The 27,500-nt window shown below is 49.9% G+C and overlaps 2 protein-coding genes across 3 annotated transcripts in view; one reads left to right on the forward strand and one right to left on the reverse strand.

Moving 5' to 3' along the window:
• Window positions 1-6: 6 nt before the first annotated feature.
• On the reverse strand, window positions 7-12,209 carry tsg101a (tumor susceptibility 101a). The gene is made up of 10 exons (XM_084477350.1): window positions 11,754-12,209; window positions 10,556-10,643; window positions 9,986-10,051; window positions 9,493-9,656; window positions 8,754-8,880; window positions 7,592-7,649; window positions 6,730-6,824; window positions 3,995-4,197; window positions 2,646-2,885; window positions 7-2,145 (listed from the first exon to the last, which is right to left on the reverse strand). The coding sequence occupies exons 1-10, from the start codon at window positions 11,793-11,795 to the stop codon at window positions 2,056-2,058; spliced, it is 1,173 nt and encodes a 390-aa protein (XP_084333476.1). The 5' UTR covers window positions 11,796-12,209; the 3' UTR covers window positions 7-2,055.
• A 3,247-nt stretch (window positions 12,210-15,456) lies between these two features.
• Window positions 15,457-27,500, forward strand: part of LOC311357892 (ATP-dependent clpX-like chaperone, mitochondrial) — a 15,506-nt gene continuing 3,462 nt past the window's right edge. The window contains exons 1-13 of one of the 2 annotated variants that reach the window (XM_084477911.1): window positions 15,457-15,768; window positions 16,312-16,389; window positions 16,988-17,148; window positions 18,428-18,542; window positions 19,200-19,354; window positions 20,146-20,305; window positions 21,012-21,053; window positions 21,717-21,893; window positions 22,960-23,124; window positions 23,636-23,724; window positions 24,869-25,033; window positions 25,988-26,287; window positions 27,203-27,295. In XM_084477911.1, the coding sequence (XP_084334037.1) occupies window positions 16,335-16,389; window positions 16,988-17,148; window positions 18,428-18,542; window positions 19,200-19,354; window positions 20,146-20,305; window positions 21,012-21,053; window positions 21,717-21,893; window positions 22,960-23,124; window positions 23,636-23,724; window positions 24,869-25,033; window positions 25,988-26,287; window positions 27,203-27,295 (1,677 nt within the window). In that variant the 5' untranslated portion in view covers window positions 15,457-15,768; window positions 16,312-16,334. The remainder of the gene's footprint in view (window positions 15,769-16,311; window positions 16,390-16,987; window positions 17,149-18,427; window positions 18,543-19,199; window positions 19,355-20,145; window positions 20,306-21,011; window positions 21,054-21,716; window positions 21,894-22,959; window positions 23,125-23,635; window positions 23,725-24,868; window positions 25,034-25,987; window positions 26,288-27,202; window positions 27,296-27,500) is intronic. The other variant, XM_084477912.1, reaches the window with a different exon arrangement.

Raw genomic sequence — 27,500 nt, forward strand, 5'->3', positions numbered from 1 at the left:
TTTGTGTACAGAGTGTAGCATTATGGGTAACCCGTTTGTGGACAGAGTGTAGCATTATGGGTAACCCGTTTGTGACAGAGTGTAGCATTATGGGTAACCCGTTTGTGGACAGAGTGTAGCATTATGGGTAACCCGTTTGTGGACAGAGTGTGTATATTGTAGTGTATATTGACTGCAGCGTAACGTGAACGTCGTTTTCTCCTGTGTTTTCAATGCAGCCACTCAGTCAGCTGTTCTGTAAAGCCCGGCCAGGGATTGACACAGCACGCACATTGGCCTGGTTTGTTATTGTCGTTCAAAGTGCTTTTAAAAAATACTTCAAATACTTGGGATTGTTTCAGTAGATCTAAGAACAACAATGGCCGACAATGCAGTATTGTTCGGCAGCCCGTGCAGATCATAAAGGAAGTGTGTGTGTGTGTGTGTGTGTCTGCATCGATGTCTGTGTGTGTGCGTGTGTGTGTTATAAAGTCCATCGTTTAGCCAGCAGGTAAAATAAAAAGGACACACAGAGATCCAATCAGAATTGTTTTAATTGAGCTGAGTTACATAAAATCTACAGATATATATAAAACGAAAAAGACAGTCGCCTACGGTCTGGAACCCGACGCGATGAAACCCAAACCATAGAACAACCATCGAACAATTCAAAGTGCATTTAGTAAAAAGTAATTTTAAAGAGGAGGAGGAGGAGGAGGAGGACCGGAAACTAGAGATATAAGTTAACTTAATTAGTACAACAGTTCTTATGGTATAGTTCTCCCGCTCTCCCAGAGAGAATCTCCAACAACAATAACATCAACGATTCAGAGTGGATAGAGAAAGGACAAGAACTAAATGGGGGAGAGAGAGAGAGAGAGAGAAAAGACGACCTAACCCTGACGAGAAAGCAGGAATCAACAGGGAGACAAACCATAGCAGCCTGATGGAAACCACACTGGTCCGATCGCTCGCTCACACACACACACACACACACACACACACACACACACACACACACACACACACACACACACACACACACACACACACACACACACACACACACACACACACACACACACACACACACACACACACACACACACACACACACACACACCAGGAAGGAAGGAAGGAGAGAGTCGTTATGGAGAGGGGGGGCAGGGGACTGAACTACATCACAACAAACAAAAAGCGTGGACACAAAGTACAAAAACCCAAACCTCAAGGCTGGGGGGGGGGGGGCTCACAGCCACTTCCTGCCACCTGGAGGCGTGCCCAGTCAAAGCTCCGCCCCTCTGCCCCGTTGCCCTTCCTGGAAAGGTCACCCCCGGACACTGATACCCCCGACCCCGGAGCGACCTTCTCGTCAGGAGGGCCGTTCTAACTTACACCGCAGCTATTTGTGCTTACTCCACACCAACCACCCCTCCCTCCACGTGGTCGGTGGGGGGTGGGGGGGGCTGGGGGCCCTGCTCCGTCACGCCCCCCCCCCTCCTCCCAGTACCCCATTCTGCAGCACAATGTAGGAGCGAAAGCGGGCGTGGCTCTGTGTCCCTGGACGTTGGGGAGGGGGGGGGGGCCTCGGGGCCGGGGGGGTGGACACGGACGGGTGGGGGGGGGGGGGGAGTGGGTGGTGGTGGGGGGGGGGGGGGGGCAGAGCGATGATCCAGAGTGTCTCGTTCGATTTTTTATAAAAATTGGTAAACTTCTTCCCACACTCCTCAGGGTTCCAGTGGGCGGGGGGGGGGGGGGGGCCTCTTGGGGGCGGGGCCTCTGGGGGGGGGGGCGGGGGCCTCATCGCGTCTCGTCTCGGGCCGGATGGATCCTGACTTCCTGTTTAGAACCAGCGCCGAATAGTTATGTAGAAAAGTACGCCCGCTTTCATCAACCCTTTGGCTTCGAGGGGGGTGGTGGGGACGTCCAGATGAGGACGCTGAGGATGCAGGTGTGATGCTTGGGAGGGAGGAGGGAGCGCAGAGAAGGAGAAGAAGAGACTGATTGAGAGCAGGAGGCAGTAGAGCTGAGGTGGTGGTGGTGGAGGGGGCGGTGGTGGGGGGGGCGGTGTCCCACTCAGTAGAGCTCGCTGAGGCCGGCCGTCTTGCGGGCCTTCTGCATCAGCGCTCGCAGCTGGAACTGCTTGCGGGACAGCAGGCGCACGTGCTGCCGGACAGGAAGGGGAGGAGTCAGTCAGAGCCACGCAGAAACACACACATCCTTTATCGCTCGAGTAAGAGAGAGTGAGGGAGTGAGTGAGTGAGTGAGTGTGTGTGAGAGTGTGTGAGTGAGTGAGTGAGTGTGTGTGTGCGTGCGTGCGAGCGTTCTCTGACAGGATTGCAGCTCAAGTAATAAATCATAAATCAGTGAAAGTATTCCGATCGATTTCGCCGATCACTTTAACGACGTGAAAGTCGTGCGGGTTGTTAAAAGTCGTTAAAAGTGTGATAAATAAAAGTGTGATAAATAAACCATGAATGATTAAAGGACTGACTCCATTAATCCATTAATAAAGTACAAACGATAAGAAACAATGTGTGAACAACGCAGACCAGCATCTCCGACGGAATGACCATCGTCATGGAAAAAATCGGAACGCCTCGTTCCCCGGGCGACGGCGGCGGCGGCGGGGGCGGGGGGCGGCGGCGGGTGGCGGCAGGGCTCACCTTGAGGAAGACCTCCAGGTCGATGGTGCCGCGGCGCAGCGCCTCGCCCAGGTAGAAGATGGTGTCCTCGATGGCGTTCTCCTCGGCGTACAGGTTGAGGATCTGCTTGTAGAGCGGCGCCGTGGGCACGATGACCTCGTCGATGTCGCTGTTCTCCGACTGGTTCTCCATCTTCTCCAGCGCCTCGCTCAGCTCCTCGTCCTTCTTCTGCAGCAGCTCCATGTTCCGGTCCACCTCACTCTGTCAGGGGGGGGGGGGGTGAGACACGTGATGACAACAACAACAACAACAACAAAAGCGTCTTATCCTAGCCGTCTCTGTGGAGCACGGGGAATGGGTTAACCTAGTGATGGTTAGTGTCTATGGGGAATGGGTTAACCTAGTGATGGTTAGTGTATACGGGGGAATGGGTTAACCTAGTGATGGTTAGTGTATACGGGGAATGGGTTAACCTAGTGATGGTTAGTGTGTACGGGGAATGGGTTAACCTAGTGATGGTTAGTGTGTACGCCCGCGCTTCTCCACCAGTGAGTACCTATACTGCCGTCCTTTGGTTCTACTGTGTGTCATGGGCAGGTGCGCCGTCTGAGGCTATATAGTGGAATGGGTTAACCTAGTGATGGTTAGTGGTTGGCTCTTGGTTCTATGAACATCCTCACTGTACCCACAGAGATATATTGTTGTTTCTCTTTCTTCTGACTAATGTAACTACTGTAAGTGGCGTTGGATAAAAGCGTCTGCTAAACTCCCTGAATGTAAACGGTCTGCGCGGCCATTTGAGACGGGTTGTGATGCAGGGCTAAACGACTACGACAGGGGGGATTATTTATTATTTATCATCATTTGTTTGTTTATTCAGAGGGGGACCAGGTGAGTGAGGGGGGACGTTCCTATCAGGGACAGACGGAGGGGCGCACCCGCCATCTAAACAACAAGTCAAAACAAACCCCATAGCCGTTTCTCAATTTGCGTTCTCGTGTGTACTCGTGTACTTGCGTTCTCCGTAAACGTCATCAGTGGTGGTAGCCCAAGCACTGTTCCAATTCCGAGTACACGAGTACTGTCGTAAAACCCGTGTGTGTGTTCTCGATGAGGCCGTTCCACCGAGGACGCATCGGAGGTGACTCGTCGTGTGGACTTGGGACCGTTAAATATCCCAGGATGCATCATCGAGTCCGCTGCTGTTCCGATTGCAGAGTGCGTACTCGCGTTCTCGGAAGTCCGGACTTCCAAGTCCGCGAGTACGTAGTCCGCGTACTTGGTGTTGAGAAACGGCTTACGTCATACTAGGACCGGTCGCCGGCGGCGGCGGCGGCGCCCAGAGTCCTGAAGGTGACCACGTGACTCACCACTTCCTGGTCCAGGCGCGTCACCATCTCCTCCAGCTTCTGGTGGCCCTTCTTCAGGTCCTCCTCCGTCCTCTTCAGGGCGTCCAGCTCCGCCTGGGCGCGGTCCATCTCCTCCTTCATCCGCCAGCGCAGCTTGTCGCTGACGGCCGAGATGAGCGACGCCCGGATGGTGTCCTCGCCGATGGTGCCGTCACGGCTGGGCCCTGGAGGCAGAAGACCAGGTGAGACCAGGGAGAGAGAGGTGAACCAGGTGAGAGCCGTAGGACCAGGGAGAGAGAGAGAGGGGGTTAGGAACGTAGAGAAGACCAGGTGAGACCAGGGAGAGAGAGGTGAACCAGGTGAGAGCCGTAGGACCAGGGAGAGAGAGAGAGAGGGGGTTAGGAACGTAGAGAAGACCAGGTGAGACCAGGGAGAGAGAGGTGAACCAGGTGAGAGCCGTAGGACCAGGGAGAGAGAGAGAGGGGGTTAGGAGCGTAGAGAAGACCAGGTGAGACCAGGGAGAGAGAGGTGAACCAGGTGAGAGCCGTAGGACCAGGAAGAGAGAGAGAGGGGGTTAGGAATGCAGAGAAGACCAGGTGAGACCAGGGAGAGAGAGAGAGAGGGGGTTAGGAACATAGAGAAGACCAGGTGAGACCAGGGAGAGAGAGAGAGGGGGTTAGGAATGCAGAGAAGACCAGGTGAGACCAGGGAGAGAGAGAGGGGGGGTTAGGAACGTAGAGAAGACCAGGTGAGACCAGGGAGAGAGAGAGAGGGGGTTAGGAACGTAGAGAAGACCAGGTGAGACCAGGGAGAGAGAGAGAGGGGGTTAGGAACGTAGAGAAGACCAGGTGAGACCAGGGAGAGAGAGGTGAACCAGGTGAGAGCCGTAGGACCAGGGAGAGAGAGAGAGGGGGTTAGGAACGTAGAGAAGACCAGGTGAGACCAGGGAGAGAGAGAGAGGGGGTTAGGAGCGTAGAGAAGACCAGGTGAGACCAGGGAGAGAGAGAGAGAGGGGGTTAGGAGCGTAGAGAAGACCAGGTGAGACCAGGGAGAGAGAGAGGGGGTTAGGAACGTAGAGAAGACCAGGTGAGACCAGGGAGAGAGAGAGAGAGGGGGTTAGGAACATAGAGAAGACCAGGTGAGACCAGGGAGAGAGAGGTGAACCAGGTGAGAGCCGTAGGACCAGGGAGAGAAAGAGAGAGGAGGTTAGGAGTGTAGGGCCACTACGCTCTAGGACTGTGTTTCTATACCTGGGGGCCCGTGGCTTTGGACAGAAACATCAGCTGCATTCATTTAATGTAGCAGTAAAAAGAGTACAAAACTAAAAGCTAAATTGTCAGTAAGGAAATTGCTAGTATAATACTATTGCTACCAATTATTCATTTCAAGACCCCAAAACACTTGACACTGTGAATATGGGAAAGCAGAGTTAAGACTCTCTTTTGAATAAACTTTTCTTTTCTGCATTGGGTAATAAACCTGACGTAACTGCCGTTGAGAGGAAGCAGCTTGTGTAAACACAGAAGCTTTAAAAAGGCACTGCCAACAGTCAGGTACAGACTGGTCCAACTAAAGTGAAACCAAAAAGGTCATGGGGGGGGGGGGGGGGGGGGGGGGGGGTCAGCTCTGTGGAGCACTGACTGGAGGGTAACTGGGAGAGTAAAGACAACAGCAGCAGACTTCAGACCGAGCAGAGTCTTCATCTCAATCTCCATCAGCGAGGTGACCCACAGGAGGTCTCCAAAGCAGAGGACTCTAAGCTCCTAACAGTGAGGACTCTAAACCAGAGGTGTCCCCCCCCCCCCGCACAGCTGGATCAAAGCCACCTCCCACCCTGGTCTAGAACCAGCTGTGTGCATCAGACCAGACGTGCGGTCAGACAGGAGGCAGGACTGGCTGGTGTCAGCCACTGTTCCCCGGTCCTAAATATAGCCCTGTGCAGTGTGGTGGGGGGGGGGGGGGGCCTCCATCCACTCCGGTCTCTCATCCACCCCTTGCCCTTTAATGCGCCCCACTCTGGTTTCACAGACGACCTTTCAGTCCTCCCTTCCAGAAGTTCAAAGGTCACGGAGGTTGCCTAAAGGTCGCCGTTCTAACTGAACAGCTGGTTTAGTTTAGTTCCTGAAAAACACACAACTTGCAACGATAACAATGGGCTGAAAGAACCGGTCAAATATTGCCAAACCGGAATTCTTATGTAAACCCTGCATGAGGAAATCAAACCAACATTGTTGGAGAGATTTTTTCTGCGATACCCCCCCGACCTGTGCCTGTGCTGGCTGGCTGGCTGGCTGAGTGGCACCTCACGTACAGAATCAAGCAGCACTAAAGGAAGCGATACGGAGGTGGTCAGCGAGGGCGCCGTTGACTCACTCCACCACCGTTGTGAAAGCGCCAGGGCCTGTGAATGGCTTCCAGTTAATCATTCTGCAGAAAAGGAGAACAGCCAACAATACGCTGATTCCTCCCCCGACCGCTATGTGGATTATTCGGATCGCCGGGAGGAAAAAAACCAAAAAAAAAACCTTGTCTGAATCTTTGTGGAAACCATGACAACACTCAATTCATGCATCGGGGTTGTCATGGCATCCCCCAAAAGAGTGCAGGTACACCAGCCCCCCCCCGCCCACACACACACACGGCGGCCACTGGGACGAAGAGGAGCCGCTAACACACAGAGAGAGCTTTATCCCAAAGGGGATAAACGATGAATGCCGCATAACGCGTTCCGTTGCGTCATCGCGGGCGGAACATACCGACAGCGGAGCCCGGGGTCTGTCCGGGGTAGTGTCCCTGCGCCGCCGCCGTCGGGTACGAGCTCGCCCCCGGGTACGGGTAACCAGGGTAACCGCTGCAAAGGAAGCACAGGGAGATCCGGTTACCGGGTTAGGACAGGAGGCTGCCGTCGTCTCTGGCGCTCGGCTCCAGCTGCTCCTAAAGTTTAAGTTCAGGTTTATTTCAGAGCCCTTTGGAAAGAACAACAGTTGACTGCTGAACCAGATAGATAGATAGATATAATAACCATTAGATCGATATATAACCATTCAACTCTCTGATTATAAAACAAATAAAATAAAATAAAAACAATTGAAGCACCAAGAAGGACACACTAGACGGTAACACAACGGATGTGGAGTTAAATGCAAGAGAAGAGAAATGAGTTTTAGGGAGGGATTTAAAGTGCAACTATAGTCCCCTAAAGTTGCGTCCTATACTTTGAGTGTACAATTCTGGATCCATATGGGAGTGGACCAGTCGCTCAGTGTTTTTCCATTGTCATCAGATTAGTCCAATAGACATTCCTGCACATAAGTGGACACCCTGTGCATCTGAGCTGTCAGGCGGCTGACAGCACAATACATGTGGGCTTGCTCATGGGCCCACTGCACATCACAGCGGTATACGTACGGCGCATAATCAGTGTCCAACTTCACCCTTGGCTCGCTCCCCAAATAGTGTAATATATAGGCCTTAGGGAATGAGGGCCCATTCAAAAGGCAGGCACTCTTTGTGAGCAGGTGAATCGTGTTCAAACAGGTTTGTTTGTTGGGGCTGAGGCTGTGTATGGGTCAGGGTGTGGGTGTGGGGGAGGACGGGGGGGGGGGGAGGACGGCTTACCCCGGGTTGGCATTCGGTCCATAGGGGGAGACGGCAGGCAGACCGGGCATGTAGGAGGCTGAAGGACACAAAACAGTCAGACATGCAGTCGAGAGATAACAGCTAAGGGGTCTGACCTTTTCCACAAAACTGATGCAACAGCGCCACCTGCAGACGGTGCACACGAATGTATTATTTAAAGCACAGGTTAGGTGAAGAACTGTAGTTAAGAGGTGAATACCTAACTAAGTAACGATAATGTGTCGGGGAGGTAATAACTGGCGATGAGTCCAATATGAGAAACTTATCAACGTTAGACCAGTCTGTTGTTTTGAGTCGTGATGCCACGTTGAACCAATAGAGTGTGCGGCGCCACGCACATGCGTGCGCCACGTTCAAAACACGCCTGAACAGGCAGCTGGCGCTGGTTACACCGCCGCCGGCCTGAACGGAAGAGGCATGTCTTCACACGCTCAGACGTCAACCGACGGCGGGCCGCAGGTGTAGGGTGCTGTGCGATTAATCTAATTCTGATCACGATTTCGATTTGTGGGTCAAACGATCTCCAAATTAATAAAATCGAGTTGGAACGATTCTTTAGAAAAATAAAATGATTCAATGATTTTTTTTTTTTTTTTAATGATTCTGAACTTGAACTGAAGTTCAACTTGAACTGAAGTTCAAGTTCAAGTTCATTTCAGTGAGTTCTGAGTATGATGGGCCAGGCCGGTCCTTCCAGCCTTAATCCATTACTGGATAAATTTACAGAATGCAATTTGTTGAGTGTCGTTTGCAAAAAAAACGTTAGATTAAAAATGTGTCAGTGCACTAAACACGAGAAAGTTAATTTAAGTTAATTTAAGTTGTTCAGAACAGCTGGATACATATTCATTTGTATATTATTTTCAATTTGAACATTTTCTATTTTTTTATTTGAACATTTTGCGTAGTTTAAGAATTTTGAAAACTCTGTTACAGTGAGTTTTTTTTTTGCCAAAATGCCGAATAAACGCATTTCATTTTCAAACTCAAAAAGAATCGTTTGAAGAATCGTGATTTCAATCTCGACCAAAAAAAAAAAAAAATCGGGATTCTCATTTTTTTTCCCCCAAAATCGAGCAGCCCTACGCAGGTGTGACAGTCAGTCAGTCAGGGGGGCAGCCCGACGGCAGTGGCTACTCACGGTTGGGGGGGCCGGCGGCCTGGAAGGCCTGGTGGGGGGCCTGCGTGGTAGGCCGGGAGAAGACGGGCGGCTCGTCCCCGAACACGACGATCATCACCTGGATGAGGCCGTACAGGTCCGACTGGGGCTGGAACACACAGGGGGGGGGGACACCGTGAGGACGGACCACAGCCACGGTCACGATTCATTACGTTCAGGGCGTTTTAGAGACGCTTTCATCCAGAGCCACTTACAGTAAGTCACTTTACAGTAAGTTACACGTCTAACCATTCCAATGGTCCGGGAGGTGTTTATCATTATTTTTGTTTATTGACGTTTCTTGCCCTCTTGGGGGCTAGCGTCAGGGGGCTGTCACACATATAAGGCCTGCAACGCCCTTTTTAACTGTACCTGTGATTAAGGGCTACGCCAATGAAATGGAAAAATGGATTTGAATTTAGATTAAACCAAAACACAGCACAGTGAGTGGACATTAATGACCTGGTTCAAAGGGGAATAGTTGTATTCAGTCCGTATGATAATATAACTTTAATCACTCAAAGAAAAAATGCTGGTAATACATATTAGTCGATACAATTTTTTTGTTGTAATAACAAAACAATGAGCATAACCAGATCAACAAGGCAACAACCGCTGATATCGCTGAATACTCTACAGCATGCGAAGCGTTTGGCTGACAGCGGACCAGACAGCCACAGGTGCTCCGCTAGCCCCCCCCCCCCCCCCGCAGTACACCTACGTGTTTCCACTCGTGGAGGTAGGGCAGGTAGATCTTGCCGTTGGCGTCGATGTGTTTGCCCGTCTTGATCATCATGGCGCTGGTGGGCTTGACGAAGCAGATGGGCGGGTTGTAGGGGTAGGTGTCCAGCAGCCACAGACACACCGGGATGTTGTACACGTTTCCTACCGGGGAGAGAGGGGGGAGATTTAACCACCACATGGGAAACCAGAAACCATGTCTAACCTGTTCAAAGTGTACTACACACACAGGTCATAGAGGTTAGCTAGAAATAATAAATACATATTGTATACATTAAAAATAACATTCAATATTACCTTAAAATAGAGTATATAATACAAACATTACCATAATATTAAAAGTGAAAGCATTTTTCACTTTTAATATTCTTTTTTTTTTTTTCACTCAATATTCTATATTTTCTATCTTGTGCCCAAAAGTCGTACACAGTAGTTTGCTGTTGTGTTCTGCTGAATGAATCAGTGCTCAGTACCTCTGTAGCTGACAGGAACCGTCCCAGTCAGGCTCATCAGCTCTCTGGTGGAGCCGTCGTTGAACACTGATGAGGAGACGAGATGAGGGCAGATGGGAGATACAGACTATTAGTGACCTGGCAACACAACTATGAACCAATGAATGACGACATTCTAAAATCGTATTATCTTTGTTATATTTAGACAATTTAAAAATACCAAAAAATTATTGTATTTAAACAAAGGACATTCATGTGATGGTAGGGTAGAAACCATTTCAGCCAATTTAAAACCAGACCCAAAATGACTCGATCACTGATCACCTAACCATATTATAAAGTACGGTTATGGATACCCGATATACACGTCAATATAACGTAATGCTTATATAACCCGACACAAAAGGTTACGTATAATTTTAAGAACAAAAACAACAACAAACAAAAACAGTCAAATCATTCTATCACAACAAAGCTTTCTGGAGTTTCTTTCCAAACACAGACCAGGTCATTGAAGCCTCCTCCCTAACGTGAATATTCATTTCACAAGATAAATAAGTACCCAATACCATCTCATTGGTACGACCTTACCATAAGAGTCCATGAGTGGCTTGAGGTCCTTGTACTGGGAGATGACGTTGGTAATCTCCCGCACCGTCATCTCCTTGTATCTGTATTGCTGTCAAAACACATCCCAACACGTGGTTAGAGGAGCGACTCAACGGCTCTTTATGGTCCCACGTTCACGCAACGCAAGGGGGCTACGGACACCTTGCGTCCTTGCGGACCCTCCTTGCGTCCACCGCGAGGGCCTGACGTGCGTCTCCCAAAAATTGGAATCTCCCGTCGAGGCTACGCAGACGCAAGGGCTGTGATTGGTCCGCTCACTAAAACCCGACGCAGGACCATAAACGTTCACGACTACGTCGAAGCGTCTGCGTGGTGCTTGTGTTGCGTGAACGTGGGACCATAATCAGCCCGCCCGGTATTGATGATGCAGAACAGCAGTTATAACGATCCACCACTATAACAAAGTCGAACGACATTGACGTCTGTCGCAGTCGTCGGGGTAGGAGCAGGGTAAAGTAGTTTGTATTCAAAATGAAGTAATCGACGGTTTTCCAGCGACAAGTGAAATACTACATGACTATGCAATGACAGCCTTAATTCAATTATCATTAGCCTCATATCATAATTTCCCCCAAGTCATATCTTAAGGTTAATCTTGTATTTAGCGTAAAAAAAGAAAAAGAAAAATCACTCTGATTGGCCTATTTCACACGTTGTGCACGTATACACATAGATTTCCTCTCGGCTTTATGAGGTTTTTATGAGATTCTGTTTATAAATTTGACACTTTCTATTCTCAATTGTATTATAATTAGTCTAATCTTGAGCAGTGCAATTACTGTCTTGTCACAGAAACCACTGAGGTTGTTTGCCGAGAGCCAACAGTGACTGCCGAGAGCCAACACTGTCTGCAACCATCCCGCTCCGACCTACGCCATCCACGTGAGGGACAGGCAGGCAGCTCCTCCAATCACCTGGCTGGTATGGTTTCAAAGTGCCCGCCCCCTAGCCAACCTATATATTTCACCCGGACGACTTTAAGGTGGTTCTGTGCATTTATTAAACCACCTGGCTCTGATCTTGCTACTCGAGACAGCAACGGGCAGCACTAAAACACATGGTTGGCGGTGGTGGGTAAAAGTCATGAACAGACCGTATGATAAATAATAATTCATAAATCCCCCCCCCCACACACACACACACACACAGGCCTGTTTACCTTCAGCATTTTCTTGAGGTTGCCATCGTTGACCACTGCCATGACGGACACTCGGCTGGGGTGATCTTAAATCACAAAACTGATCAGACGGGGTCGATATACGATGACAGTATCGATGTGAGCTCCGACTATGGAGCCAACAGCGAGAGGGGCTATGGGGTTAGCCGCAAAGCTAAGCTATCGCGAGAGGGGCTACGGGTTAGCCGCTAATCAAAGTTAAGATATCGCGAGAGTGGCTAAGAGTTAGCCGCAGAGCTAAGCTATCACAAAGCGCTCGTTGGTCTAGTTTAGCAGAATCCACAAACTGTTAAAGTCCCGCTACACTCTTACGGTGAAACGACACGAGCCGTGTGTCCGTGTGAACGGACCTTGGATTTAATGACAAGGTTTGGAACTGTAAAGAGAACGTAATAACAACCCCAGATCACAGCAGCTATGCGGCTAGCAGCCCGTCAACAAAAGCAACTACCGGTATTCTACCTGACTACTTCCTGTTTCTGACTGACGGCTCAGCCTTGTTTACTTTAAATCATTTAATAATTGTTAATTGTTTAATTGTATTATCGACTGACCTTGATGTTAATCTTTTGTCATAATGACGAACTAGATTAGAATTTGGAGATATTGGTGGAAAAACCGAATTAAATGAATTGGTGTTATTGCAACTGTATCATAAAGATAAAACAAAACTTTATTAATCCCGAAGGAAATTATAGCGCCAACAACATTTGAATAAAAACAACAGAGTAATACAAACAACGTTTATACAGAGTAAATGATAACACCAGTAGATGATTAATAGGTACATTTAGTAAAATAAATCAACTAAAATAGATAAGATATTGGTATAACAGTTCCAACTATTACTCCTGTGGAGGGGGGGGGGGGGGGGGGCTATACAGTTTGATGCACACTTGTAGAGAAGACCTCCTGTGGTGTTCTGTGGTGCACCTCTGGGGTCTCAGTGAGTATATGCCTTAAGGTGCTCTGATACAAATCTGTGAATCCAGTGATCTCAGTCTACAGCTGAAGGTGTTCTGGTATGAATCCAGTGATCTCAGTTTACTGACGCTGCTCTGATTTGACTCCAGTGATTTGAGCTCGTCCAATCGCTGTGGAGCCAGGTCTGGCAACTCTCTATGATTTTGTATACCACTGCTGGGGTTCCCATGTAGTGAGGAAGTCATGGAGTAATGGAGCATAGTGGACAGGCTCGCGTGTGTAGTTTAACCATGAGCTCGCTGGAAGGGGGCGTGAACCGTTCACAGCACGATAGTCATTGAGGCACAGTTTCTGTCTATGTGGCCACTGGCCGCCTACAAATTAGTTTTCCTCAACCATGTCCACCTCTTTTCCCCGGATTCTGGCTGGGTTCAGACAGGTCCCTTGCTTCATAGACTCCACCACCGACTCCTTAGATCATGTGATGTTGAGTTACAGGTGATTTGGTTCAAACCACTCCACCACACACTGTATTCAGCCTCCTGTCCCCTGCTCATTCGGCCCGCAATGGTAGAATTATCTTAAAACTGTCCTGCAGGGGGCAGCACTGTTAAGCAGTATCTGAAGGTTTCGAGGTAGACGGGTAAACAGGAAGGGAGACAGAGGTGCGTGCTGCACACTATTATGTCCGACACTTTCGCTCTGCAGCCTTACACAAAGTGGCCGACCTTTGAGGTAGTTAGTGATTCAGGCCACTAGGGGAGAATCCTTCTGCATGTCTCCAGTAGCCTTCCTGAGCAGGGCAGGTCGCATATGGTGTTAAAAGCACCATAGGACATTGCATTGCATTGCGTGGTTCAGTGCTCCATTATTTATTGCTGGACGATAATGGCCAAAATCAGTTCAATCAGTACAATACTAACCAGTAACAACGTGTGGTGTTGGTTTTATGGTATGGTTCCGGAGATACTGACTGTCGTGGTGGGTGATACTGCTTCAGGGGGTAGAACAGGTTGGTTGGGTTTGGGATGATGTGCACACGCTTCAAAACGGGACTGTTTCATAATATCATGATGACTGTGCACCATGGACTGAGCCCTCTCAGAGGCCCGGCCAAAACAACATTTGTTTCACTACGACTCCTTTCAGCCGCCCACCCCTCCTTCTCCTGCAATAAATAATCATCAGAATCAGAATCAGAAAAACTTTATTATCTGACATGACAGAAAATTATCTTCAGCACACATCAACAAGGACACAAAGACCACAGACAAACTGACACAAAGAAACAGCATTCTTGCAAAAGTGACTGGTGCAATCAATCAATACTAAAGTGCAATCAATAAATATTACATAGTACAATGGTCATCTAAAAAAAGAAAGAAAAAAAAAGGGAGGGGGGGGCAGTAGGGGGTTGTTATTGTTTGTTTAGTATTTTGATGGCAGTGGGAATAAATTGATTTCTGTAAATGTTTTTCCTGAAGGAAGGGACTTTGTAGCAGCGGCCCGATGGTAGTAGCTGGAAAGACTTATGCAGGGGATGGCTGAGGTCTGATGTCATGTGGTTTGCTTTCCTTTCTATTGCTTGTGTGTGAAGTACAGATAGTTGAGTTTGATTATTGCCAATTATTTTACTTGCTTGGTTAATGACCTTGGAGAGCTTTGATTTACTTTTAACAGATGTGAAGTTGAACCAGGATGAGATATTAAAGGTGAGAATTGATTCAATAAGTGATTTGTAAACCACTAAATACATAAAACGGCGAATAAAATGCTTGAGGGGGCGTTTTGAAAAGAGAAAACTTACAATTTAATAGTACTTGGTCTAAAGATAATTATGAACCTTTGATTGATATCCAGAAAAAATAATTGCGGAGACACATTCCTGGAGCCCATTTGTATTGGAGTGAACGAGGATATCTACTTCTGGGCCCCATGACTTGAGGGACCCGTCCACACCATGGACCTATAGAGAACCACACAGCCCGTTAAAAACTGCAATTGCGGAAGTAGGCACTGCTCCTGGGGGGGGGGGGGGGGGGGTATCAGGCCCCCAGGAGCAGTGCCTACTTCCGCATGTTGTTTCGCCCGGGCCTCCGAGAGGGCCAATAATTTCACACACACCTCCGGTTGAGGCAAGGATTAAATCTAATAGACCGCTGAATAATAAGTCCCGCCTCTGAGTCTCCGGTTCCCTCGGTCAAATGTCTATGGGGAATAACATGGGGTTTTTGAATGATCGTACATAACAAACTCTGTAGGTGGCGGAGAAGTAAGAGCTGCGTCACGTTTTGAACTACACACATTTTCCATCTAGTTTTGACAGTGTTTTTGGATTGTCGGTGCCGTTAAAGAAGTAAACGATTATTAATGCTACTTTAACGGCAGCATCAAAAATCCAAATACCCAGTTGAAACTAGATGGAAAAATGTGTGTAGTTCAAAATGTGACGCAGCTTTTACTTCTCCGCCACCTACAGAGTTTGTTATGTACGATCATTCATAAAACCCCATGTTATTCCCCATAGACATTTGACCGAGGGAAACGGGAGCCTCTGAGGCGGGACTTATTCTCCAGAGGTCGTAAGTCCCGCCTCTTCCGGGGCGTGACTATATCAGACAATTCTTTCAGTGACCTATCACAGACAGGTCCATGCGTACTGTCCTGCGCTAGCACCGTTAAGCGCAACGTTGCGTCATGACGCCACATCATGACGCAACGTACGCCCGCCCCCCCCCCCCCCCCACACTGAGATGCTAGGCTAGGCTAGGCTAAAGTCTCACTACGTAGCCGCGGCCCAGCAGCAGCAGCTAACTAAACTAACGCTAGTTTGTGTAACGTTAGCTGACCTACTTCATAACATCTCGTTACATCACTCCTGTAACAGTCGTCCGGAGGGCGGGCAGCGTGTGTTCGTCCGCTCCAGAGGCTCTCCCCAAAAAGTACCCCTCGGTCTCGGTTGATATGTCGATATTTTAACGCCTCGGGCACAAGTTGAATAAGAGATTTAAAAAAAAGTGACTTTGCGGATTCGGGCGGACGCTGTCAAGGTGCGGATTCGTCGTCGTCCCCTGTGAGTACGGGCTGTGGTGGGCTGTGGTGGGGACATGGGACCGTGTTTCATAAAGTATGGACCACAGTTGAACCCGGGTGTCCTCTACGGGTCAATGACAGCTGGATGCTGGCGGGGGGGGTCCACTGGGGACTGCTGGTCCACTGGGGACTAGTTCACTGGTTCACTGGGACACTTTGTCCCCCCCAGTACTTGATCTGCTGGTCTCGGCCTAGCGCCCCCCCCCCTCTCCCCTATACACACACATATATACACACTCATATACACACACACTCACACACACACACACACACACACACACACTGACTGTTGTTATGAAATAGAAAGCCGGACCTATGGACACTTTTGTTTTAATTTAATGCGGAACTGGACTGACTTTGTTTTGATTTAGAAATGCGCATTTCTCCCCAGTGTTGACATGGCCGGTGGGCCAACCTCAGCCCACCGGCCCCCTACGGATCCTTTCGTCTGGATGTCATCACCGTCCTCCTCACGAGGGTGATAGGTTGGTTGTTAATGATGGCGATGTGTTTTGGGTTGCAGGTACAAAGTCTCCAGCAGGCGTGATGTCCTGCCCCTGTGCTTCAGCGGCGAGGCTGTTCCTGCATTCTGCGCATCGGGGTGAGAATGAAGAGAGAGAGAGAGAGGGGTGTGTGTTTACAGCGTGTTGTGTTGTGTGTGTCCTGTGCTGTCTGCAGGACAAAGGGGTTGGAGCCCTTGGGGAAACGGTTTAGTGTGCGAATGTGTTGTTTGTGTAGCATGTGGGAAAGGAATCGGCTGAACCCATTACCTACCTAAGTTGAAGGTTTTCTGACAAACCCACTTACTGCAGATTTTCTTTTGGATACTCTGTTGTTGTTATTGTAGCCCTGCATGGTTAACGGGATGCTTTCTGTCACTATTCGTGACATGTTATTAATGTAATCACCTGAGATACTCCAAAGTCCAGCCTTTAGTGTCGTGTCATGAGGATTCATTTGTGATGATTTTCATGTCAATTATATTAAAAAACAAAACAATGACACATGGCCATCACATATCAAGTTAACAACGTGAAACTTTAGCCGTGACCTGTTGATCGGTGTCTTCCCCCAGAGTACAGTACATGCAGTGACACATCAACAAACGTGGCTGTCGCCCATTCTTCTGTCCATCTTACGTATCTTTTATACCCAGCTCGAGCTAAAAGGGGCGACCCCCAACTGCCTACCTGTTTCAGGTCTGTCATGTTCCCGCGTCCAGCTGTTCTCTCTGAGTAAACACAGCCCCCGGGAGACTCACCTGCCGCCCAACGTCCTGGTGAGGTCCTTCTCAGAGGCAGCCGTCTGCTACGCTGCTAAAGACGGCAACACCAAGGACGGATCCGGCGACGGGGGAAAGGTACGGCCAGAACTCTTAGGGCGCACTCACACTAGGCAAAGTGTCCCTGTACCGTACTCCAGTACGATTGCCCCCCCCGCCCCCCCACACACACACATACTGTGCCGCTGGCCTGAGCTCACACTAGGCGATCTCAACTGGGCCTGAATACGGTTGCCTCTTGTACATACAGGTTGCGTATCCGTGCGTGTGCGCGTGTCGGCTCATTAGCATCCGTACCGTGGCCTGAGCAGCACACCTCTCCGAAGTGTACCGAGGCCACGGAGTTGAACTGTACTGGAGTACGGACGGCGTGCTCAAATGATCTAGACTTTAGGGGGGCAGACGTACTCGGGCAAAGGTACAGACGGCCTAGTGTGAGTGCGCCCTCAAAGCGCCTGCTGAAGGCTTTTGTACTCCACCAAGGTATTCCACACCCAGGGTTCTGTTTCCACACCCAGAGTGCTGTTTCCACACCCAGGGTTCTGTTTCCTAGAGATGTTCAGACACCAGTGTTTCCCATACATAGACCAATGCGTGGCGCAGCGCCACAGATTCAACAACGAGCGCCACAAATCGATTCCGCTTTTTTCTTTTAACGCGATATTTAAGTATAAATACCTCACACTCTCACAAACACACACGTGCAACTAATGTCACACCAAAAAAAGAAAAATACCCACCCCCCCCCCCCCGTCAACAACTTTGCCAGCCCGTAATCCCGTATCAACCCAACAATCCCGTCCGCCCACAATCCAACACAACAATCCCGTCTGCCCGCAATCCAACTCCCCCCCCATCAACAATTACACCCGCGGGCCCTGTTATAATGTAAGCATTATAAGATTCTACAGAGTCTCACTCCTGCCAAAAAACAAAAGTTGACAACCCTGTACGAGTGCAGCAATGTATAGTCGGTTCACTTACTGGCAACTATGTATTATTTTCAGAACTAGATAATTTATATTTATAATCTATAATAATAATACATTTGTATTCTTGTAGTTTAGCGCGAGGATCCGTCCATGCGACGCATTTCCCATTCGCACTTTCCACCTCCGACCGTATACCTACAGTACAACACCGTCGTGTTTGTGATGTCCTCTGCCTGTGTAGTAAAGTAGTGCGTTATCATGCGTACTCGCTGATAACGATACTGCATTTCAGTCGGTATCGGAGGAATTGATGAGACTAGTATCGGTATCGGAACCACTCTGCCGTTTCCTCGTGCAGACGTACAGATGCACAGGTTGTGTACTGTGTTACAGATTGTTATACGCGTGTTCCTCTGTTCAAACAGAAGAGTGTGGGTGAGGGGAAAAGGCTGTCCGGGTCTGGAGGCGCCGGTAAAGGAGGGAGCCAGCTGAGATGCCCCAAGTGTGGAGACCCCTGCACTCATGTAGAGACCTTCGTTTGTAAGTGTGTGTGTGTGATTGGAGAATGAAATCATGCTGTGACACCATGAAGAAGAACCAAAGTATTGTATGTTTAGACGTTGTTGGCCAGCCTAAGTGACTGGTATTCAATCATCCAGTTTTGTTCATGATTTGTGAGCTGTAAAATAGCGTTGCTACAGACCGACATTGTTTATAATACATGTGTCTAATGTACGTGCTGCCATCTTTAACACCTCAAGCCAATGAAAACAACGATCCCATCAATTCATAACCATGACAGGCTGATTCAATGGGTTGATACATTTCCATAGACTGAAGGCTATCCACAAGTTTCCGTTGGGTGGTTACCGGCTAAACGATCAGCTGGCAGGCTAATCGCATCACTGTATTTAGTCGTTCTGTCGCTGAATAAAATTATAGCTTTAAAAAGCTTGGGAACAACATGTGCCGTTCGAGGATGTACTTACAACCGGACAAAACTAAATAATAAACAAAACTAACACATTGTAATGAATGACTGAATGACAGACGCCGATTGTTTTCATCGATCTCATAGTAACCGGTAGTGAAGCCCATAATTTGCCCAAAGCATCACGGGGCAGCGGAAACTTGTGGATAATCTTATCAAGAGACGTCAAGTCGAGTGGCATCACGTGGTTCTCCTTTTGTTCGTAGCATCGACGCGGTTCGTCAAGTGCGAGAAGTGCCACCACTTCTTCGTGGTCCTCTCCGAGACGGACTCCAAGAAGGGTCTGAACAAGGAGCCAGAGTCCGCCGCCGAAGCCGTCAAACTGGCCTTCTCACAGAAACCACCTCCTCCCCCCAAGAAGGTACCGGAAGACCAGCAGAAAGTCAAAGGCGCTACACTATAGCGCAGCGAAAAGACAGTCAACACAGCCACTATATTCTGCATAGAATATAGTGGATGTACACGGCCCCCACACCCCTCTTATCGTATGTTGTACGTCCTGGCACTAATGTACACACTTATTGTATGAGGCACGTCCTGGCACTTAGCAACAGTCCTTAGCATTGTGTAGCATCTTATCTTAGCCATCTCTGTTGTGTACGGGGAATGGGTTAACCTAGTGATGGTTAGTGTATACGGGGAATGGGTTAACCTAGTGATGGTTAGTGTATACGGGGAATGGGTTAACCTAGTGATGGTTAGTGTATATGGGGAATGGGTTAACCTAGTGATGGTTATACAGGGAATGGGTTAACCTAGTGATGGTTAGTGTATACAGGGAATGGGTTAACCTAGTGATGGTTAGTGTATACAGGGAATGGGTTAACCTAGTGATGGTTAGTGTATACGGGGAATGGGTTAACCTAGTGATGGTTAGTGTATACAGGGAATGGGTTAACCTAGTGATGGTTAGTGCTTGGCTCTTGGTTCTATGAACATCCTTACTGTACCCACAGAGATATATTGTTGTTTCTCTTTCATCTGACAAATGTACGTATTGTAAGTCGCTGTGGATAAAAGCGTCCGCTAAACGCCCTAAATGTAAACGTATATTCACCCTCTCAGGTTGAATATATCGTGGATGTGTTAAACAACTTTTTTTGTCGTTTTAAAAGTGAAAGTGTTTTGTTATCGCTCCTTTCGCCCCCTCAGATTTATGCCTACCTGGACAAATACGTGGTGGGCCAGTCCTACGCTAAGAAGGTGCTGGCGGTGGCCGTGTACAACCACTACAAACGCATCTACAACAATATCCCCGCGGGCAGCCGCCAGCCGGCCGAGGTGGAGAAGCAGGCCTCCCTGACGCCCAGGGGTTAGTACCCACCGTGTACCTGTGTCCCCACACACACACACGCACACCTGGTGGGGTGGCGGCTTGTCCTTCCCGCTGTATGGGATGAGGTAGAGTTGTTCCGATACCGATGTAGTATCGGAAATTCCTCCGATACCGCCCATAATGCAGTATCGGGTACCGGCGAGTACGCAATCCGATCTGTGCGCTGATCCGATAAACATCACATGACTCATTTACTGCACAGGAGAACAGAGAACATCAGAAATTCCTGTACTCACGTTGAGCAATCGGAATCGGGAAGGAAAATGGTATTGGAACATCTCTAGTGTTGGGCAATCTGGTGGAAATGTGTTCAATCTCGCTCCCACTCTCTGCTACACAAATGCCAAGAGCTATTTAAAAAAGTTGGCTTGGTGTTTGTTGATAGTTGTTAAGGGTCACATCAGCAGCCAAAATGAGGGAGGACAGGAAAGCGGTCCTAATGACGACTGATTCATTAAGCAGCTTTTAATAAGGGACAACTTTTAATTACTTGCAAAAAATGATGCAATATTGCACATTGGCAAAAATGATGCAATATTGCACATTTGCTAAACTGCATCTATGATTTGGCATTCGTGCAATGGACATGGACATTTGAGTTGAAGTCTTTTACGGGACTATATGATAAGATATAAATGTAATGATAATATTGATTTTGAGAGCTTTCATCGTCTCCCCTTAGAGCTAGAGATGAGAAGACGAGAGGATGAGTACAGATTCACAAGTAAGTCCATGGTCTTTCTCACCATTGTCTCGGTACTGTTAGCTGTTAGAGCAACAGTCAGTGTTGTTGATGTCCCCCCCCACCCCCCGCCCTCCCCCCTCACCCCCCCCCCCTCTCTCCCCCGCCGCCGCCGCACAAATGCCAAATCAAACCAACATGAGTCCATCTGTGTGGATTTCCTCCATTTCGTCTTGCGTCTCTCCTTCTCCCGTGGGTTCTCGTACATTTCACGAAATAATTCTGAGACGAAATTGAAGACAAAGACAAGCCCAGTCCCCATCGCCCGGTCTTGCTACCCTAAAACAATTCCTCAACATTAACAAATGTTCATTAGTGCAAAACCAGACAATGACGCGGGGGGGGGGCCTGGTGGCCTGGATTCCCTTCCCTCTCCACTCCCATCCAGTAACTCCAGACTTTTCTGAGAAGGGGTGTATTTATAGACCGGACTCACTACTTGTTTTGGTTCGCATTTGAACACGTGTGATCTGAAACACTGGACAGTTTGTGCTGGTCGTAAAAAAAAAAACGCAACACACATCCAAGAGCGTGACGACGCATATTCCGTTGATTACAGAACCGCTGCCGTTTATCACTCAAAAAGAATCCCCACGTTGTTGTTGTTGTTGTTGTAAAAACAGATTTTTTTCTCGATCCCCGCAGAACTGCTGCAGATCGCCGGGATCAGTCCCCACGGCAACGCCCTGGGAGCGTCCATGCAGCAGCCGGGCAGCCAGCAGACCCAGCAGGAGAGGAGGGGCGGGGACGTGCTCGACTCCACCAACGCCGAGATCCGCCTGGAGAAGAGTAACATCGTGCTGCTGGGCCCCACCGGCTCAGGTCAGTGCTGCTGCTGCTGCTGCTGCTGCTGCTGCGGCTGCGGCTGCTGCTGCGACTGCGGCGGCCACAACATTGCACCACACTGACGGTGTGCGCCACTTGCACAACGTTGGGCACACTGACTGTGTGCGCCACTTGCACAACGTTGGGCACACTGACTGTGTGTGTGCGCCACTTGCACAACGTTGGGCACACTGACTGTGTGCGCCACTTGCACAACGTTGGGCACACTGACTGTGTGTGTGCGCCACTTGCACAACGTTGGGCACACTGATTGTGTGTGTGCGCCACTTGCACAACGTTGGGCACACTGACTGTGTTGTGCGCCACTTAGCACAACGTTGGGCACACTGACTGTGTGCGCCACTTGCACAACGTTGGGCACACACAGGGTTCTCTGAAAGAGGATCGTGGGTGTTCACTCCTTCAGTCAGCTCCTTGGACCCTTATAGTCCTTATAGCGACATGTGGGAGGCATGTGGCACCAGGAGGGTAGGTAGAGCGGCGGGTCGGCTGGTATAACCGGTAGGTTTGCTGGTCGGATCCCCCCGGCTCCTCCTCCTCCTCCTCCTCCTCCTCCTCCTCCTAGCTGTGAGTGTGGAGGCGTCCCCTGAGCGAGACGCCCTCACCCTGACTGCTCCCTGACCGGCTGCGTGGCTGACTCTGCCGTCGGTGTGTGAATGTTGTGCAATATTGTGAAGCGCTTTGAGTGGCCGCTGGTTAGAAAAGCGCTGTAAAATGGTCCTCATTTATATAGCGCTTTTATCCAAAGCGCTTTACCGTGTTGACTGACATTCACCCGTTCATGCACACATTCACACACCGACGGGCGGAGTCGACCACGCAGGGCGACAGCCAGCGGGTCAGGGAGCAGTCAGGGTGAGGGCGTCTCGCTCAGGGGACACCTCCACACTCACAGCTAGGAGGAGGAGGAGGAGCCGGGGATCGAACCAGCAACCTTGCGGTTACCAACCGACCCGCTCTATACCTCCTGAGCCAATGCCGCCCCCCGCTGTATAAACGCAGTCCGCTGGCCTGATGTTTTCCTATCTCATTGTTTCTGAAGGGAAAACTTTGCTGGCCCAGACCCTGGCCAAGTGCCTGGACGTCCCCTTCGCCATCTGCGACTGCACCACCCTGACCCAGGCCGGCTACGTGGGGGAGGACATCGAGTCCGTCATCGCCAAGCTGCTCCAGGATGCCAACTACTCGGTAGAGAAGGCCCAGCAAGGTGGGTGGGTGGTGTTTCTGGACCCGAGTGGTTCACCTGACACACTCACGCTCAGCTGCGCTCTGAAGAGGTCATGCGCTCTGAGAGAGACACACACACACACACGCACACGTACATGTACACACACACACACACCTACACACGCACACACGCGCACACGCACACCGTCCCATTCTCACTCTTAGGTTTTACGGTACAGGACGTTCTTTTATGAGTTTGAGTGTACTTTTAAAGTTGTATATCTTTTAAAGTATCTTTTAGTGTGTCTTTTAAAGTTGAGCTGCGTTCCATGGAGTCATGCCGGACGTCAAAGGGTTAGAACACAACTACAGATCAGTGATGAACTCTGAGGTCCCGTTGGTATGGAGAAGAGGGAAGGGAACATTCAGTCTCCCAGCCCAGTGTTCTGGGTTCAACCCCCCCAAGTTCAGACAGGACACACTTCCACCGTCCCGTTCACTGAAGGCAGAAACCGTGTGCAACGTCGTCCGCTGTGACTGTCTGTTCCCAGGTATCGTGTTCCTGGACGAGGTGGATAAGATCGGCAGCGTTCCCGGGATCCATCAGCTCCGAGACGTGGGCGGGGAGGGGGTCCAGCAGGTCAGCGTTTAGCCTTTGACCTCCTCTCACTCTCTCATACTCCTCACATCGTGTAGCGTCTTATCCTAGCTGTCTCTGTTGTGCACGGGAAACGGGTTAACCTAGTGATGGTTAGTGTGTACGGGGAATGGGTTAACCTAGTGATGGTTAGTGTATACGGGGAATGGGTTAAGCTAGTGATGGTTAGTGTATACAGGGAATGGGTTAACCTAGTGATGGTTAGTGTATACGGGGGAAGGGGTTAACCTAGTGATGGTTAGTGTATACGGGGAATGGGTTAACCTAGTGATGGTTAGTGTATACAGGGAATGGGTTAACCTAGTGATGGTTAGTGTGTACGGGGAATGGGTTAACCTAGTGATGGTTAGTGTATACGGGGAATGGGTTAACCTAGTGATGGTTAGTGTATACAGGGAACGGGTTAACCTAGTGATGGTTAGTGTATACAGGGAACGGGTTAACCTAGTGATGGTTAGTGCTCGGCACTTGTTTCTATGAACATCCTTACTGTACCCACAGAGATATATCGTTGTTTCTCTTTATTCTGACAAATGTACTTATAGTAAGTCGCTTTGGATAAAAGCGTCCGCTAGATGTAAACGTAAATGGATATCCAACATTGTGAACTAGGGGTGTAACGATACACTAAAGTCACGCTTCGGTACGTACCTCGGTTTTTTAAGTCACAGTTCGGTATGTTTTTTCGGTACAGCAGTTTTTGTTTTTTTATTAAACAATTTGATTTGTTAAATTGTATCAAACAAATGCCTTACACAAATGAAAAGACATCAAATACAATTGAGGATTAAAAACACAACAAAGTCCAGGACTTATTTCCGTTGTGGTCCTCAACACAAAACATCAGGACGAGACGAGACACTCACAGAGTGTGTGATAATCAATAAAAACTTAATAAAAAAAAAACGAAACAATAATAATAAAATATATATATATTTTTTTTTTTCTCTGTACGTACCGAAATGAAACGTGCATCGAACCGTTTAGACCCGTACCGAAATATTTTGGTTTGAACACGCGCATCGTTCCACCCCTATTGTGGACGTGACTCTGGTCGCCGTTCTCAGCGCTGCGTGTCGCGGTGTCTGTGTGCTGAATCCTTCGGGTTTGTCGCGCTCCACTCCAGGGCCTGCTGAAGCTGCTGGAGGGGACCATCGTCAACGTGCCGGAGAAGAACTCCAGGAAGCTGCGGGGCGAGACGGTGCAGGTGGACACCACCAACATCCTCTTCGTGGCCTCGGGAGCCTTCAACGGCCTGGACCGCATCATCAGCAGGAGGAAGAACGAGAAGGTGTGTGGGGCGGGGGGGGGGGGGGGGGGCCGTCGTCGTCGTAGCCGTCGTCTACAGATGTTCCCATGCCGTTTTTTTTTGTTCCCGTCCGGATTCCGGTTCCTGAGTTTAAAGCGATACAGCGTCTAGCTTTGTAACCGCTAACAGCACTTCAGTTCCTATTGAAGGGTTCTCTTATGATGACAGCGATGTATACTAGTGATGGCTCGTTTGCGAACGAATCAGTTTGAACGAATGACTCTTTAACATGAACGAACCGACCTGATTCCCCGTTTCAGTTTGTCGTCGTTCGTATCGTTCGTTCGTTCTCCGAGACTCGACTCCCAGCTCCGCCCACTAGTCGCTGAGTCGCGCTGACTCGCGAGTCGCCGTTCGTTCACTGACTGTGTTTAGTGGTGAAGACTCGAGGACTGAGACGTCACGAGAGCCAGACGGGCAACAACACCCCGATTCCGAACATGAAGCGCTGCTCAGCTAAAAGGAACTTAAGTTAATGTTGTGTTGATTGATTGACCGTCTGCACCATTGCACGATCGTGATTCGTTTGAGAACGAGAACGAGGGAGGAGCTGAGTCTGACCGACTCAGTGACTGAGAATCGTGCTTCACCGCTACCGGAAACGCGAACAAACTAACTAACGACTCTTCTTGGCGAACTGACCGACGCGAACTGATTCATTAAAAAAAAAAAATCATGAAATCCACCACTAATGTATACTCGGCTCACTTACTGTGGATTTTATTTTTTATTTCTTTTTGGCATCAGAGGAATTTCCGATAATAGCATCGATACCACTACCGTCATTCTAACCCTAACAACGCTAGTCATAAAGCCTTTCATCAAAAGAGTAACCTTGGTTTGAAGACTAACGTCACCCCCCCCCCACCCCCCCCCTCTCCCTCCCCTCCCCCCCCTCCCTCCCCCCCCTCTCCCTCCCCCCCCCCCCCCCTCCAGTACCTGGGCTTCGGCACGCCCTCCAACATGGCGCAGGGCCGGCGGGCGGCGGCGGCGGCCGACCTGGCCAACACCAGCGGGGACACGGACGCGGTGGCGGAGATCGAGGAGAAGGACCGGCTGCTGAAGATCGTGGAGGCGCGCGACCTCATCGAGTTCGGCATGATCCCCGAGTTCGTGGGCCGGCTGCCGGTGGTGGTGCCGCTGCACAGCCTCGACGAGGAGACGCTGGTCCGCATCCTGACGGAGCCGCGCAACGCTGTGGTGCCGCAGTACCAGGCGCTGTTCAGCATGGACAAGGTCAGCACCCCCCCCCCCCCCTTCACCCCCCACACCGCCGCCACTGCCGCAGTATCTAACCGGGAGGAAGGTGCGGCTAATTCGCCTGGTCAACCACGTCATGTGACCGGCGGACGGACCAGCGCTGACTACGGCGGACCAGCGGCGTGTGTGTCTCACAGGAGGTATAGAGCGGGGTCGGGTCGGCTGGTCACCGGAGGGTCGCTGCTGGTTCGATCCCCCCCGGCTCCTCCTCCTCCTCCTCCTCCTCCTCCTCCTCCTCCTCCTAGCTGTGAGTGTGGAGGTGTCCCCTGTAGCGAGACGCCCTCACCCTGACTGCTCCCTGACCCCGCTGGGCTGGTCGCCCTGCGTGGCTGACTGCGCCCGTCAGTGTGTGAATGTGTGCGTGAATGAACGGGTGCATGTGAGGCAGTGTTGTAAAGTGCTTTGAGGTTAGAGAGACGCTGTGTAGATGCAGTCCGTTTACCGTATGTTTCCATTACGTAATGCCCGATAGTAACGCAGAGACATTTGTGAACATGGGAGAAACCGATGAATACCATTTCTGACTCCATTTCAGTTCAGTTTGATTTGTGTATGCCTTAATCACCGGCACGGTCTGAAGGGGCTGAGCAGGCCCCTGTACGGACGACCTGCCCCAGAGGGCAAGGGAACAAAACCTCAATTAGCAAGAAGGAACGCATCCCTCCTCCAGAGACGATCGGGATCAGAGTGCAATGGGCGCTATATTAGACACACACCCCCTCGTGTGCACGCACACAAGCACACACTTTTTTTTGCCTCCGGCTTGTGTGTGATTTAAATTTGCTCGGTGTGTGTGTGATCACAAGACGTGAGCCCTCCGGTGTCCCGCGTGTAACGGTGGTGTGTGTCTGTGTGTGTGTGTGTGTGTGTGTCTGTGTGTGTGTGTTACAGTGTGAACTCAACGTGACCGCCGGCGCGCTGCAGGCCATCGCGCGGCTGGCCCTGGAGCGGAAGACGGGAGCCCGCGGCCTGAGGTCCATCATGGTGAGCTGACCTGTAGCGCTGGAGCGTAGATCTGGAGGTCATAGGTCAGACCTCTATCTATCGACCCCGCCTCTATTGACCCCTGACCTGTAGCGCTGGAGCGTAGATCTGGAGGTCATAGGTCAGACCTCTATCTATCGACCCCGCCTCTATTGACCCCTGACCTGTAGCGGTGGAACGTAGATCTGGAGGTCATAGGTCAGAC

Source organism: Micromesistius poutassou, assembly GCF_964030765.1.
Source record: "Micromesistius poutassou genome assembly, chromosome: 13".
NCBI lineage: Eukaryota > Metazoa > Chordata > Actinopteri > Gadiformes > Gadidae > Micromesistius > Micromesistius poutassou.